The sequence below is a fragment of the Mizuhopecten yessoensis genome, unplaced genomic scaffold, assembly GCF_002113885.1.
Source record: "Mizuhopecten yessoensis strain PY_sf001 unplaced genomic scaffold, ASM211388v2 scaffold9331, whole genome shotgun sequence".
In the NCBI taxonomy this organism is placed as follows: Eukaryota; Metazoa; Mollusca; class Bivalvia; order Pectinida; family Pectinidae; genus Mizuhopecten; species Mizuhopecten yessoensis.
In genome coordinates, this window is record NW_018407994.1 from 312,886 (window position 1) to 328,582 (window position 15,697).

The 15,697-nt window shown below is 36.1% G+C and overlaps 1 protein-coding gene across 4 annotated transcripts in view; it reads right to left on the reverse strand.

Annotated features, from left to right (window-relative positions):
* Positions 1–15,697, reverse strand: part of LOC110457834 (titin-like) — an 84,979-nt gene that overhangs the window by 68,166 nt on the left and 1,116 nt on the right. For 3 of the 4 annotated variants that reach the window (XM_021509268.1, XM_021509267.1, XM_021509266.1), the window contains exons 2-3: positions 8,937–9,003; positions 5,388–6,245 (exon numbers count right to left, since the gene is read on the reverse strand). In XM_021509268.1, the coding sequence (XP_021364943.1) occupies positions 5,388–5,825 (438 nt within the window). In that variant the 5' untranslated portion in view covers positions 5,826–6,245; positions 8,937–9,003. The remainder of the gene's footprint in view (positions 1–5,387; positions 6,246–8,936; positions 9,004–15,697) is intronic. The other variant, XM_021509270.1, reaches the window with a different exon arrangement.

A 15,697-nucleotide genomic window follows, 5' to 3' on the forward strand; every position in this document is an offset into this window, starting at 1 on the left:
ACATATTTGACCCCTGTGACCTTGAATATGGGTGAAGGTCATTCATTTGAACAAACTTTGTAGCCCTTCATCTCAGCATGCTACTGGCCAAATATCATCACCCTGGGCATTTTGGTTATTCAGAAGAAGTTGTTTAAAGGTTTTTTAAGACAATTGACCCCTGTGACCTTGAATATAATTGAAGGTCATTCATTTGAACAAACTTGGTAGCCCTTTACCCGAGCATGTTACTGGCCAAATATCATCTCCCTGGGCAGTTTGGTTATCGAGAAGAAGATGTTTAAAGTTTTTAACATATTTGACCTCTGTGACCTTGAAAATGGGTCAAGGTCATTCATTTTAACAAACTTTGTAGCCCTTCATCCGAGTTTGCTTCTGGCCAAATATCGACACCCTAGGCCTTTCGGTTATTAAGAAGAAGGCGTTTAAAGTAAAATATTGACGCCGGACGCAGGACGCCGGACGTCGCGCCACGGCATAAGCTCACTTGGCACTTCGTGCCAGGTGAGCTAATAAAAACTGACAGACATGGGGAAATGGAAAGATAAAATGGAAGAATGTAAACTCTTGAAGTCCTGGACTGGCCAAATCGAAACATTTTATACTGGAAATGTGCTGTAAACACATTATATCATCATAAACATTGAAGGAGCAGAAATATGGAAGCATTTCAGCCTTGAGGGACAACATACTATTTTGCCATGTAAAGATCACACAGTGATACATAGCAAAATACCAAGTCAAAGGGATTTATAACTGAAAATACAAAACCATTCTCAGCTTTCATTAAACAGACACAAGGTCGCAAACATCCCTGTTATACTGTACGATTTGATTACTTTTGTCTGGAATGCCTACATAAATATTTTAAATTACGTTCAGGTTTTTTATTACCAATTTTTAGAGAACACATTCTCGTCTGTGCCAGGCTTTGACCATCAATGCACATATCAGAGAAACTAACTTAAATGCAAAAACTTCATGTTGATGGAGATGCTGACAAAGTGAATGCAGGCCGCATCCAGCATTTGATGCATGGGTTGAGATGTACTACCAAGATGCATCTGTGGTCCACGTTTGGTTGGTCTAGCACTTATACTTTCAGTGAAACTAACTTAAACACAAAAATTTAATGGTGACGCCGTCGTCGCCGGAAAAACAACACCTTAGTCTCGCTTCCACTTCATGACGGCAAGACAAAAATAACAAGAAAATATTTTGAGACGAGGGAGATACAATCGCAGCACCACATGTCATTGGTCTTTATTCTACATGTTACTCGTCAATGCAATGATTTTGTCGTGCAATCACCATGCATATCTACACGTATAGACAAAACATCCGGCTATTGGTTACTACTCCAAGACAGGGTGTCAACTCCTCCTCCCCTTCTCAGCTAGAATTTACATAGCACTGTGCCAGAACCGGTACATGTACATACTATACTATACAATAACTTCCCATAAAGTTAAACACATATTGAATATTAATCCAATATGTCAACAGGATCACAGTGTATACAACAGATCATCAGTTATAACACTGTATCTAGCTGTTATATAAATACCTGTTTACCTAAGTACACCCACAAACATAGAATAGTACACACAGTACAGCAAAAGTTTTATTCAAATGTTTTTGAATGAAGCGAGATCCTGGATATCAAATTACTATAAACACCAGTAATGTGACAAGTTTTCCTTACAAGTAAAGAGTTGTTTAAGAGAGCAGGTTTGAAAATCTCTCCCCTCCCTCCCATGTAGGCACTTAGATCATCTCCTCAATTGACAAAACGACAGTAAAAAGAAACACAAAACTATAAAAGATAATAGGATACTTATTTTACTCAGAGCGTTTACTTGTTCTTACACTTGCCAAATCTCCCTATCTTGGAGGGAGATTTGCCTTCACCTTCTATTTTACTTTGAAATAAACAGGTCCACTAAATCTTAACTTTTGCATGCACTGTTATGCTGTTTAATAAGGGGCATTGTAAGAAGTACCTTATAGAATTTACTGTAAATAACAGTTCACTTTAAAGAAATACTTTCAGAATGTTATTTAGAACGATAATGTGCCAAAAAACGTCTATAAAAATAAAATGCTCTTCATCTTCGGGTTATTTTGTGACCCCGACAGGTTCGGGGAAAATATAAGCCTGCTATATCCCACTGCATGTATCATAAGAGACAACAAACATAAAAATAATAGTAAATAATAATTCAAGGTTCTTATGTACCGCTTTATCACAACCTAGTTCGTAGGTCGTCTCAAAGCGGTTAAGTTATTATCCCTGGTTATATGACCTTTGCAACCAGCCAATATCTTTCTTAATTCCCTGGGGAGCATACAGCCGGAGCTGCCATTTCATTGCTCAAAGCTAGCATTCAACAATTCTAGCACTGCCCGACCTCGTACTCATTTACAGCCGAGTAGACTGGAATAAGCGGAGTAAAGTACAAAGCTCAAAGATACAACACAGTGCAGTGCCGTGACTCGAACCCACAACCCTTCGGTCACGAGCTCGGCGTCCCACCACTAGACTACCGTGCCTCCAAACATACTGCTCCCTGTAGACACAGGGGTACCTGAACCCGCAACCCTTTGGTCACGAGCTCGGCGTCCCACCACTAGACTACCGTGCCTCCAAACATACTGCTCCCTGTAGAAGCAATGGTACTTGAACCTGCAACCCTTCGGTCACAAGCCCCGTGTTCTACTACTGGACTACCGTGCCTCCAAACATACGGTTCTCTGTAGAAGCAAGGGTTTTCTTCTGTATTTTCACAGAAGAAACCAAAACTAATCTGTCGCACCACTTGAGCCTATTCATTCATTTCGACAGTATCTCCCTAGGTACTCGTCCTATTATTGAAGATATTCATATTCTTTCTTTTCGAAAGTATCTCCCTAGGTACTCATCCTATTATTGAAAGTATTCATTCATTTCGGAAGTATCTCCCTAGGTACTCATCCTATTATTGAGCGTATTCGTTCATTTCGACAGTATCTCCCTAGGTACTCATCCTATTATTGAGCGTATTCATTCATTTCGACAGTATCTCCCTAGGTACTCATCCTATTATTGAGCGTATTCATTCATTTCGGCAGTATCTCCCTAGGTACTCATCCTATTATTGAGCGTATTCATTCATTTCGACAGTATCTCCCTAGGTACTCGTCCTATTATTGAACGTATTCATTCATTTCAACAGTATCTCCCTAGGTACTCATCCTACTATTGAGCGTATTCATTCATTTCGACAGTATCTCCCTAGGTACTCACCCTATTATTGAAAGTATTCATTCATTTCAACAGTATCTCCCTAGGTACTCATCCTATTATTGAGCGTATTCGTTCATTTCGACAGTATCTCCCTAGGTACTCGTCCTATTATTGAACGTATTCATTCATTTCAACAGTATCTCCCTAGGTACTCATCCTATTATTGAACGTATTCTTTCTTTTCGGAAGTATCTCCCTAGGTACTCATCCTATTATTGAACCTTTTCTTTCTTTTTGGAAGTATCTCCCTAAGAACTCATCCTAATATGACCTTGAGATGTTGCAAGGACAACACAATTTATCTTCCACTGTGATAATCACCAACATATTTCAAAGTTCTCTTTTATCTAATTCTTCAAAATTCCCCTCTATAATACATTTTTTTTTGCCACATTTGGTGCAAAAATATAACTTTAATACAGTCACTGGATCTACAGAAAGTAGCAAGAGACTGTCGATATAAACAGGTATTTTATGCATGTTTGGAAGCCTGTCTCTGAGATTCCCATAATGAATTTCAGAATTTGTTATCCATGGAATTTAATTGATTTTCCATGTACAGTTACAGAAAAGACATGGATTTTCCATGTCCATATTATATTTGATGTCTATAATATATTTTCCATGTCCTTATTATATTCCATGTCCTTATTATATTCCATGTCCGTATTATATTCCATGTCCATATTATATTCAATGTCCTTATTATATTCCATGTCCTTATTATATTCCATGTCCTTATTATATTTTCCATGTCCATATTATTTTCCATGTCCATATTATATTTTCCATGTCCATATTATATTCCATGTCCATATTTGACATGAAACGACATGGAAATACATGGACATATAGAAATACATGGAAACCGTGAATGGATTTCCATTGAAATGGGGACCTAGATATTTTTTTCATGAAAATGACATGGCAAAATATCTTAGCAAATTTATAACATGGAAATACATGGATATTCTATTGGAGAGTATCCAGTAGAATTGGGAGTAGCAACCTAAGATTTGCCAAAGGCTTTACTCCCAAATCATATAAACCTGGAGATGGAATCTTCTGACTTCCATATGCAAATGTATGAAAAAGTTTTTCTGTTATAAATATCTTTTTACGATACGTCATTAAAAGGAATATTAGATCTCAGGGCAGCAGTCAGGCTTAGACATGACATCATTTCATTGTAAAGCATGACATACTATTGTCTTACTTGTGATGTCACCAATACCATGACATGTCATGGAAGAGGGAGATTCCTTACACCCCTATATAATAATTCATATAACCAGATACATGTACGATAATTATCTATCTTATGTACCAAATGATATCAGGAAAAATAAGTTCTTCATATAGATCAGATGTAAGGAGTCAGTATAGACAGATAAAAAAAAAAAAAAAATATCAAGTGGTTGGCTTTGTCAGAAATATATATGGAATGACAGGACATTTCCACAATAAACATTAATAGTTAAACGAACAGGTGGTAAGTTCAACACAATCCTGTTTGTGCATAATAGGAATAATAATAACCTTAATGTCTAACATTGCTGTTGACATATAGCTATAGGTGCATTATGTAGATGACTACCTGTCTGCATGGTTATGGCGAAATAGCACATAAAAAGCCATTTACCTGTCACACACGCACGGGCTCATATATATACACCACTGCTAACCTGTGCACATAATTGTCACATCTTAGATCACCCTTTACAATCAACAAAGCAGGGCCGCATAATGACACAAGACGGACTCAGTACAAGACATAAAACTTCTAAGCTTTACATTACAGCTAGTACACATATTATATATTTCTGTTTACAAGGAAAATATAAGAAGCAAACAGTTACACAGAGCACATAATGCTTTAACCAAAGGATAGGCTAGGTAAGAAGCTACATGTATCTATAAAAAAACCATCCAATTGCTGGACTGTGTAAAGGAGAAACCTACCACCACATAAAATAAATCAATAAAACAAAGAGGTTACAACACGAAACAACATCCATGTCCAACAACATCTTACTAGATAGCCCAAGCCACAGTGCGAACGACAGAGGGTGTGAAATGCACATGCGTTGTGTAGGAATACCTGTGTGGGCTTGAGTGGTGATGTGGGAGCTAGGGGATCAAACAGGAGTGCATCCTCGTCGCTGAGGGAACCCACGCTGGATTTAGACTGGCGCGACGGTGTCAAGTCTATCTGACCAGGTATAACGTCCAGTGGTTGCCAGGGAGATGTGGGCGTTATGGCTGATTTACCAGTGGTCAGAGTATTAGATCCCTGATCAGCGACATCGTCCATTTTGAACAGACAGAAATCACCATCCTTTGAGAATTCCTTCTGTTCACTATCGTCAGTGGATGACTCTGTAGTTGGGGCACCAAAATCTAACAGCAGAGAATTAGATGTATTCGATACTCCGGGTCTATTTACCACCTGAATCGCACCTGCTGAGCTCTGATTAGCAGCAGCTGGACCAAAGTCTAAATCCAGTAAGTCATCAATAGATGATGTTGATGATGTCATCTTCCTGCCTATCCTCTCCTGACAAACAAATTGATTATATACAGAATGTGTTGAGTACCAATGACACTGTCATGTCACCCTCAGTCACAGGGTGTCGTAGACCTGTTTTGACAGATATCCGAGGCTGAGGTTTCTGATGTCACAGGGGGACCCGGGAATTCCTCCTAATCCCGTCACACATACGCACAAAGGAAAAGCTAGATCCTGTCCCAATCGGCCGTGTTTACATCCGAAAATTCCTCAGCCTTGTAACACACAGTATACCTTGTGTGTTGTGCAGCAATTTCACGGCACAGTTAATCCAGGACCGACATGCACTTTATCAAATCTTTCAGTTATAAAATTCAGTTGAACCTAAGGTATTATTTAAATCCCAAATTCCTTTATAGAGTACAAGCACTTCTTTTCTGTTGTAAATACCTGTAACAGTAGTTCTGATATATATCAGAGAGTCAAGAGAATTCCTATCATATAGTTAAAATATAATGAATCACATTTATTGGCTGCAATAAAACAAAGTGAAGTATTATTGACATCTTTACGAATTTTAGCACAGGTCCTTACAGTATTCACCAGTGTATTGTTTCAGGATTTTATCTTCAAAAGTATTTATTTAATTTTTCATTCTTGTCTCAGTTTTTTACACAGTTTTTTCACAGAATTCAGTGCATTATTTTAATATTTCATTACATAAGTTTACTTATTTGTAGAGTTCTTTAATCTTGCATACAAAATTTGCCATAACTCAGGGTGCTTATTTAACAGATTGAGTGAGGAGGGCACTTATTCGGAAAACAATAAGTTATGGCAGTTGCTGCGTGTATAGACAATGTTAGACATATTCCAAGAGAATGTTCCACAATTGTTCACTCCATTTTTCTGAAACACTGCAAGATGGTCCTAATCTTGAAAGTGAGCTGTCTGATATTAAGTGTATGTGCATGTGCATAAATCACCACTCCTATTATGCGACTTATTTATATCTACCTTCATGTACTAAAAAATAGTCAGTCTCATTTTATAGTAATATCTGCCTTTATTTTATTTCATTTTTTTACAGTGTATTAGACTTTTTTTTTAGATTTTTATGCTCTGTGATATATGTCAAGGATTGAATTAAGAAACCTTTTATTATGATAGATCTGTTTTTATTCTCAATCTTAATACAAAATACTCTTTTCATTTACAAGCTGCATTGTGTTAATTGTATGTTTTATTCTAAATTGTGATATCTTGTAATAATATGGCTATTTTACCTGAATAAATATTATTATTATTATTATTATGTTTCTATAGTACTATATTTTGTTACCCAGTGGGCCAGGGTGGAGATTGTTAAGATTTTATTTCAAAAATGTGGAAGGATGCTTAATTATAAGGGAAGAGGCTGTAATTGCAATAAATATGGTAAGTTTTTATACTATTCAATGTATTAATTTGGAAGTGTGTTCAAGAAGTTTATGGGGCAGTAATTGAAACAAATTCGGTAATGTTTCATGCTATTCAGTGTTTTATTTAGGAAGTAGTATTCCAGAAGTTTATCTTTTATCACAGATAAGAGCACTTGTCGGTCGTCGGGTGTATATATATCCTTTCCCTCTCAGGAGAAGCACTTAGAGATAGCGTGAGGTCTTACAAACATAGGTAGCTAAAGGAAGTTAATAGTTTATATAGACATCACAACATGTCTGTATATCCACAGCATCGCCTGCTCATAGCCATACACAAACACTGCTTCAAATGGTAAAACGTGAAATTTAACAAGTCAATCAACACACAACTGGGATATATATATATGTGTATGTGTGTGTACATAGTATACTCGGGACAGTGACAAGGGACGATATATAGGGTGTGCAAATGAATTTAACTGCCTGCAAATAAAATATATATTTTTATAAAATGCTTTATGTAAATTAGGTTGTAAATGATGACATGGGGTTTCGGTAGCATGCATAATAAACAGTTGGGAACATGCTATTCCAGTTTTACTTAGCCTACAAAAGGTAAAAGATTATGGATTGTTCCAGTCTAGACCACTTTTAAACCTGTTACAGAGTATTCTATTAAAGATCAGTATTATATAGGACCTGCCGTGTGCATGTTACAAGCACAAATCTCAAAACCTAATGCAATTCAATATCAAGGTAAATTTATACACAAATATATTCACATATTTCACCCAATAAACAAGCATGTACATCAGCAGGCTTATTCTTGTTTTAAAAGTTGCAAATAAGGAATGTGACTGTCAATGAATAGTACTGAAATTTCATACTGTCTATTTATACTTAAGAGAAAAATATTGTTCGATAAAAACATTGATTTAATCAGTATGTGAATCATTTTTGCTTTTGGAGCGAACTTTCAATAACAAGCTGTTTATTTTTATAAGAAGAAAACAATGAATAAAGTACTTGCCAACTTTTTGAAATTTCCATGAGGGAGATTACACGTGGTCAGAATTATAAAATGTGTGTATGTACAGGAACACTCTTTCAGGTAAAATCATCGGATCGTAGAAAATGGGAACAGTTTAGAAAATTCACTGATTAAAAATGTTCCATTTTAGGGTCCAAAATCAGTAGTTTCCCTCCTAAATAGGGAGAGTTGGCAAATATGAAATCACATTTATTACGGACCAATCTAAACAATATTGACATTCTTAGGTATCTTTTTCAGTTACTCACCAATAAATAATAAGAAAGTTACATTGAACATTTACTTCACTCATGCTTCACAAAGACCAACAGGTTACAATCACGTCTTTTAAAAAAAAAAAATAACAAAATACTTCCAGTAACCTTATTGCTATAATGAACTATGTTAAATATTTTTAACTGTATTTAAATATCCTTTAAAGATTTATATCCGAGTAATTTAAAACTTTTTATGTATGTATCATGAATTATTTACAAGTTATCGTAACATTCTCAGTTGTATGATTTTGAAATGATTTAGCATGACAATATGTATGGAATTTCACTAGTTTTAAGACTATATTAGAAGTAATTGATATATTTTTTTTCAATTCATTACATAATAAAGACGGAGCAATTGATTATCAAGTTATTTATGGACAGACATACATGTGCATCTCCTGTGACTTACCTGACAAAGCTTGGTTACGACAACAGGGCTATCATTCTTGTTCAGCTTGTATATCCAATCAAATCATCTGTGGAATATAGAAAAAAGTCCTATATATATATATATAGTACAGCACACACATTGTGGAAGTCAAATGTTCTTGTGAAATACGAAACAAGTATAATTATGATACTTCAGCAATCACAGAAATCAATTTAATCCTCCTGGATCACGTTGTATAAAGTGTCATTAGCTGAACAGGAGGTTAATGTTATCATTTGTTTAAAACTAAAGTTGTTTGGAGATAAGACAATCACCTGAAGACAAGAAATAATTGATGGTAAATTTTTAGATATATTCCTAAAAAATAACCCCTCCGATGTCACATTAGACTATGAACAACTGTGCCTGCTCTTAGGATTCTAATGAATATGAGGTTAAGAGATTCAAGCAAGTTGATTACACACATCAGTCGTGTATTGTTTACGCAGAAAAGTGGCGAGTTGGTGTGTATAAACATGGACTTCAGTGATCGATAGCTTGTATTTGTAGTAATAGTTATAGAAATCAAGTAGATTTCAAGAATATTTACAGTCAATTTACCCACAGCAAAAACATTTTCATCAATTCTGCCCAAAGTTTTTATATCTTTTTCATAACAAACCCTACAGCAACATCAGATTAACAGCACAATACTAATTTATTAAGTTTGAGTTACATTGATTATCCTACTACTGAGAAGGTTTAGTTCCATATATTTGAAATTGAAAAAATCCAGATAATATAAGGTCATTCTAAATATACAATAAAGTAATTTATAATGAGGTTAAAACATATCACCTCTGCTTTTTTAAATAAAACTGCCCTCTCCCCGTCCCCCCTCCCTACCCCACGATTTCAGTATATACTTTTTGTATCATAGGCCAATGTAAATAAACGTTATCATTTTATCACAGGTCCGATCCTAAGTGTATCACTCGTGGACTTTCTAAAGTAAACACTGGATATTATCTACAAAGTAACACATCGACAGCAGGTTAGCTTGAAGGACACTGAGTGTTACAACCTGCTCAAGTTGACTAATAGCTACCAGAGTATGTTAAGGGCTTGTATCTTTCTAAGTTTAACCTTAGCTTGACGAAATTACAATCTGCTCCTTCTCGATGCACACCTGCACCATGCATACACACTCAAATACACCAGAAATACTCTAAGGCCGGTCCATTTGTTTTTTAGGTGTTTGAAAGACGTCTATATATATCTGATACAGAGAATCAAGAAAGCATTAAACTGCAATCTTACTAGAAGATCATGTCATAATAACCCAATAAATCACATGTTATATTGACTTTGCAGTGATTTGCTTTGCTCAGTTTCTCAGCCAAAAATACAGGCTGTTTCCCCTCACTAAAAAAAGTGCCTTATTTTCCTAAAATGACCCAAATGAAGAATATATTCCCAATTTTTCAATTAAGATAATGTTATGTTTTCCCATTAATAAAGAAACAAGCTGTGGTTAAATTTAGGTAAAAATACAGTTCATGCCAGCCAGGTCTTGTTCAACTTCTAATGCTGTGCATTTGACGAAAGAGAAAAGTAAATACCATATTTTTTTTAAAGATATATATATAAGATAAGATATATATTTCAGTGTTTTAAGAAACACTCTGGCACGCAATGGAAAATATAACAACTTTTAAAAAGTATTTACCCGGTAATCATTTGAAATGCTCATCTCAACGAACAATCTGAGCACTATATATTTGAATGGTCATATTTATGATGAATTTCCCAATCACTGAATTTTGTATAGTTGAACAAGAACGAAATTGCAATCTTCCATCTGAAATATACATGAAAACTGAAGAAAGCAGAATATCATAAAATAAACACAAATTTCAATTACAGTGACCTCTTTTGTAATTATACACAGTTGTTCGTTGAATTTTTTTTTCATTTAAAAGAAAATGAAATTAGAATAAGCTCAGGACCCGCTGGAAACGCCACAGGAAGGTAAAAATGTAAACTCAAATCCCAGCCAATGGCCTGCCAGGGACACCACAAGAAGGTAAGGTAAAAATGTAAACTCTAATCCCAGCCAATGGCCTGCCAGGGACACTACTGGAAGGTAAGGTAAAAATGTAAACTCTATTCCCAACCAATGGCCTGCCAGGGACGCCACAGGAAGGTAAAAATGAAAACTCTTTTCCCAGCCAATGGCCTGCCAGGGACGCCACAGGAAGGTCAAAATGATAACTCTATTCCCAACCAATAGCCTGCCAGGGACGCCACAGGAAGGTAAAAATCTAAACTCTAATCCCAGCCAATGGCCTGCCAGGGACACCCCAGGAAGGTAAAAATGTAAACTCTATTTCCAGCCAATGGCCTGACAGGGACACCACAGGAAGGTAAAAAAGACAACCCTATTCCCAGCCAATGGCCTGCCAGGGACCCCACAGGAAGGTAAAAATGTAAACTCAAATCCCAGCCAATGGCCTGCCAGGGACACTACTGGAAGGTAAGGAAAAAATGTAAACTCTAATCCCAGCCAATGGCATGACAGGGACACCACAGGAAGGGAAAAATGTAAACTCTAATCCCAGCCAATGGCATGACAGGGACACCACAGGAAGGTAAAAAAGACAACCCTATTCCCAGCCAATGGCCTGCCAGGGACGCCACAGGAAGGTAAAAATCTAAACTCTAATCCCAGCCAATGGCCTGACAGGGACACCACAGGAAGGTAAAAATGAAACCTCTATTCCCAGCCAATGGCCTGCCAGGGCCACCACAAGAAGGTAAGGTAAAAATGTAAACTCTATTCCCAACCAATGGCCTGCCAGGGACGCCACAGGAAGGTAAAAATGTAAACTCAAATCCCAGCCAATGGCCTGCCAGGGACACCACAGGAAGGTAAAAATGTAAACTCTATTCCCAGCCAATGGCATGACAGGGACACCACAGGAAGGTAAAAATGAAAACTCTATTCCCAGCCAATGGCCTGCCAGGGACCCCACAGGAAGGTAAAAATGAAAACTCTAATCCCAGCCAATGGCCTGCCAGGGACACCCCAGGAAGGTAAAAATGTAAACTCTATTTCCAGCCAATGGCCTGCCAGGGACACCACAGGAAGGTAAAAATGTAAACTCTAATCCCAGCCAATGGCATGACAGGGACACCACAGGAAGGTAAAAATGTAAACTCTAATCCCAGCCAAGGGCCTGCCAGGGACACCACAGGAAGGTAAAAATGAAAACTCTATTCCCAGCCAATGGCCTGACAGGGACACCACAGGAAGATAAAAATGTAAACTCTAATCCCAGACAATGGACGGTCAGGAACGCCACAGGAAGGTAAAAATGTAAACTCTATTTCCAGCCAATGGCCTGACAGGGACACCACAGGAAGGTAAAAATGTAAACTCTATTCCCAGCCAATGGCCTGACAGGGACACCACAGGAAGGTAAAAATGTAAACTCTATTTCCAGCCAATGGCCTGCCAGGGACACCACAGGAAGGTAAAAATGAAAACTCTATTCCCAGCCAATGGCCTGACAGGGACACCACAGGAAGGTAAAATGGAAAGCTGAAGAAGGTATACTAACAGCAGATATACGGGTTGATATATCTGTATGTAAATAAAGATAAATAAACAGGTCAGGTGACAGATGTCCACAAATCCAGGTATAAACTGCAATACACAGCCTTACAGGGGAATATCAGCACTCACAATCACAAGACTTATGTGCCAATATTAGAAACACACTAGAAAGACTATTATGATGTTAGTCAGCCCAGCTGGAGTATTAAAATATTCAAATAATATCAAAGGGTTATGAACATAAAGAAAGCCTCAAGATTTATCCTGAAGCCAACCACCCAGAACAAGTGGGTCAATTTACATTCAAGCCAGAAGTACATACTTTTTGAAGGAGATAAGTTTTATACTTTCGGTAGATGTTAATTCATTTATCACATAGTTCTGGGATGGGTTTTTTAAGCTAGTATGATAATGCAGTTGTGAAGCTAATAAATGTTTATGGACATGCATGTATATATGAATGAACGGCACATTTTATCAAGTTTTCATTACTTTGTATTAACATTCACAATTTGTGAAATACTACATAACATACGTGCTTATGATGCTTCTAACTAACTTTTAAGAAACTCAATGTAACATTTGTGTATAACAACCAGGGATGTACAACACCACAATTAAGTCCAATGCCAATAGCCAGAAGATTTTATGTTTAGGCTAGTGACTATTTTCAACATTAAGTACTAAAATATAGGCCATATGCTAGTAAAACAATCAAAATCCACCAGGCTAATACTATAAACATGAAATTGTATACAGGAGAAGAGGTTTTTTTAGATCTATTTTTAACAGTTCACATCCAAGATTTGTTACAGAAGTAGAAAAGAGTATTCAGCATTTATGCATCACAAAGAAACGTACATCTTTCAAACTTTGCTTTCAAATAGAACATATAAGTACATAATTGGAAATGTGGTACATCAGCATGTGTAATTTCAGTCTTTACTTTCAAGTCTTCGCATTTTCACTTTAAGCAATTAAAAACATGGAAAATGTCACTTCATTAGGAATCCATCAATATTTTAACCCTAATCAGTAACTGAATTACCACCAATGCAAAAGATTTCTACAAGGATATTGACATTGAAAACTAAAAAAGTTTCTGTTAAAAGAAACTGTAATGAGTTTTCATTATTAATATTTTATGCCATGTTTTAAAAAGATTGGCATGAACTGTGATGCTCCCTCAATTGCCAGCATTCTTGTACTAATCAAATTTAAATTTGTCGAACTGAATTCAGACCCAGAGCTAGCCCTGATCCAGCACATTTCACAAAATAAATGCAATGTCGTTAAAAAATGATCAGACGGAATGCCATCACATCAATTATTCAATGCTTGCTCCTTCTGTTTTAAGAATTGACGAAAAAGCAGACAACAAGAATGGTTGGCATACCATGATGTTGAAAGTTGTGCAATAAATTACTATGACAAGATGAATACATTTAGAGACATTAATTTGATAAGTGTGGAAAAACAAGACATGATCAGAAAGCATTGAGACACCAAAAGACAGTAGGAAAACTTGATCAGAAAGCATTGAGACACCAAAAGACAGTAGGAAAACTTAAGTAACTATGCATCAAATAGCTTCTTAAAATCAGTTCATAGTCAGGATGCTGGGTAACGGGAAACGTTAGAATGGAATTCATAACTGATATACAGTAATGGGAACTCAACTTTAGTAAAGACAAGTGACAATAACTTCTAGGGTTTGTCAATTCCTAACTATCTCATTAATTAGAGGGGTGTTATAAGAAGAGCAAACTGTATATTGTGTATAATGGGGTTGAGATTGGGGCGTAATGATGGAATTCTGGAAGGAATTCACCAATCTAATAGAATGGATTTAACTCATTCACCCCTACATAATTAAACTGGACTTGTCCAGTCTTTGATATGGTAAGGTTCAAAATGTAGTGGATGGTAGAACGGCTCATGTAACCCAACCAATAGAGTGTAAAGTGATTACGTTTGATTAAGGTGACATGGTATAAACTTTACAGTCAGTACTAGTCATTGAGGTTATATCAAACTGGTTTGGTAGCGAGTAGAAACTTCTCATTCTACCAACCTACTAAAGGATCACATAGCAGCAAAACCAGTGGGAATGTCTTACTAGGGCTAACAACTTGGACAATTCTTACTAACCCAACCATGTTCAGGTAACAATCCCTACAAACCAAACAGGCCTAATCTCATCCTCAGACCAATTTAACCCGTCCTGTAATATTCAACGACATTTTAGAAATTTATATATATATTTATGATATGTTTTACATAATTTCTTTAATGAGATTTTCAGTATTTCAGTACTTGATCTAATTTTTGTGTGTATTATCTGTGACATCTGATCTGTTAATGATATTGCTTAACGAATCTGCACAACACTGATTGCCTCCTCATGACTGTGCGAGAGGAATTAATCAAGTTTTTTGCTATGCTCATTAAAATTGCATGTTTGAGCATCCCAACAAACACCCTGTACAAGAAGCAACACATGTAACTTGGTGATTTAGCATCTCCCAAATCAATAAAACGAATATCAAACAGAAAAACAAATGTTACAAGCTAGGAAACATACCTGTCTACAGTATGAAATTAAAGCAACATATAATATACACTAATTTATCATATATCCATTTACAAGTTCAAATTCAAATCCTTTATTTCATCTTATATACATCTCATCGATTCAAAGGAAAATTTCATAATGTTCATTCAAAATCAGCACCGGCTGTAAGATACAATCAGCATATGGAATTTATAATTTAAATACAGGTGTTAACGAGGTCTTGTTTCATCTTCTACTTCCTCATTTATATCACTTAGTTTGATGAATGAATTAATCACGTTGATAATTTATCATTAAAAAGATAACTATGATACTAGTAATGATTGAGGTATTTTAGTATAATATGTATACATGTATCCTTGTAAAGAGTTCAAAGAGATGTTTCAGTAAGATAGCAAGAACTATGAACACTTTTTGAAAATTATTTAATTTATGATTTTCACTTGAAATTGGAGATAAATTTACAAGATCCTTTTATATTACACAAACATTTCAAAACGAAATAAAATTTTCATCGAATGTACATATTTGCCAACCTTCTACATTTCCCTGGGGCAGGTGGGAGGAACCATGCGGAGAAATTGACTAAGATTAAGAATGTCTTAA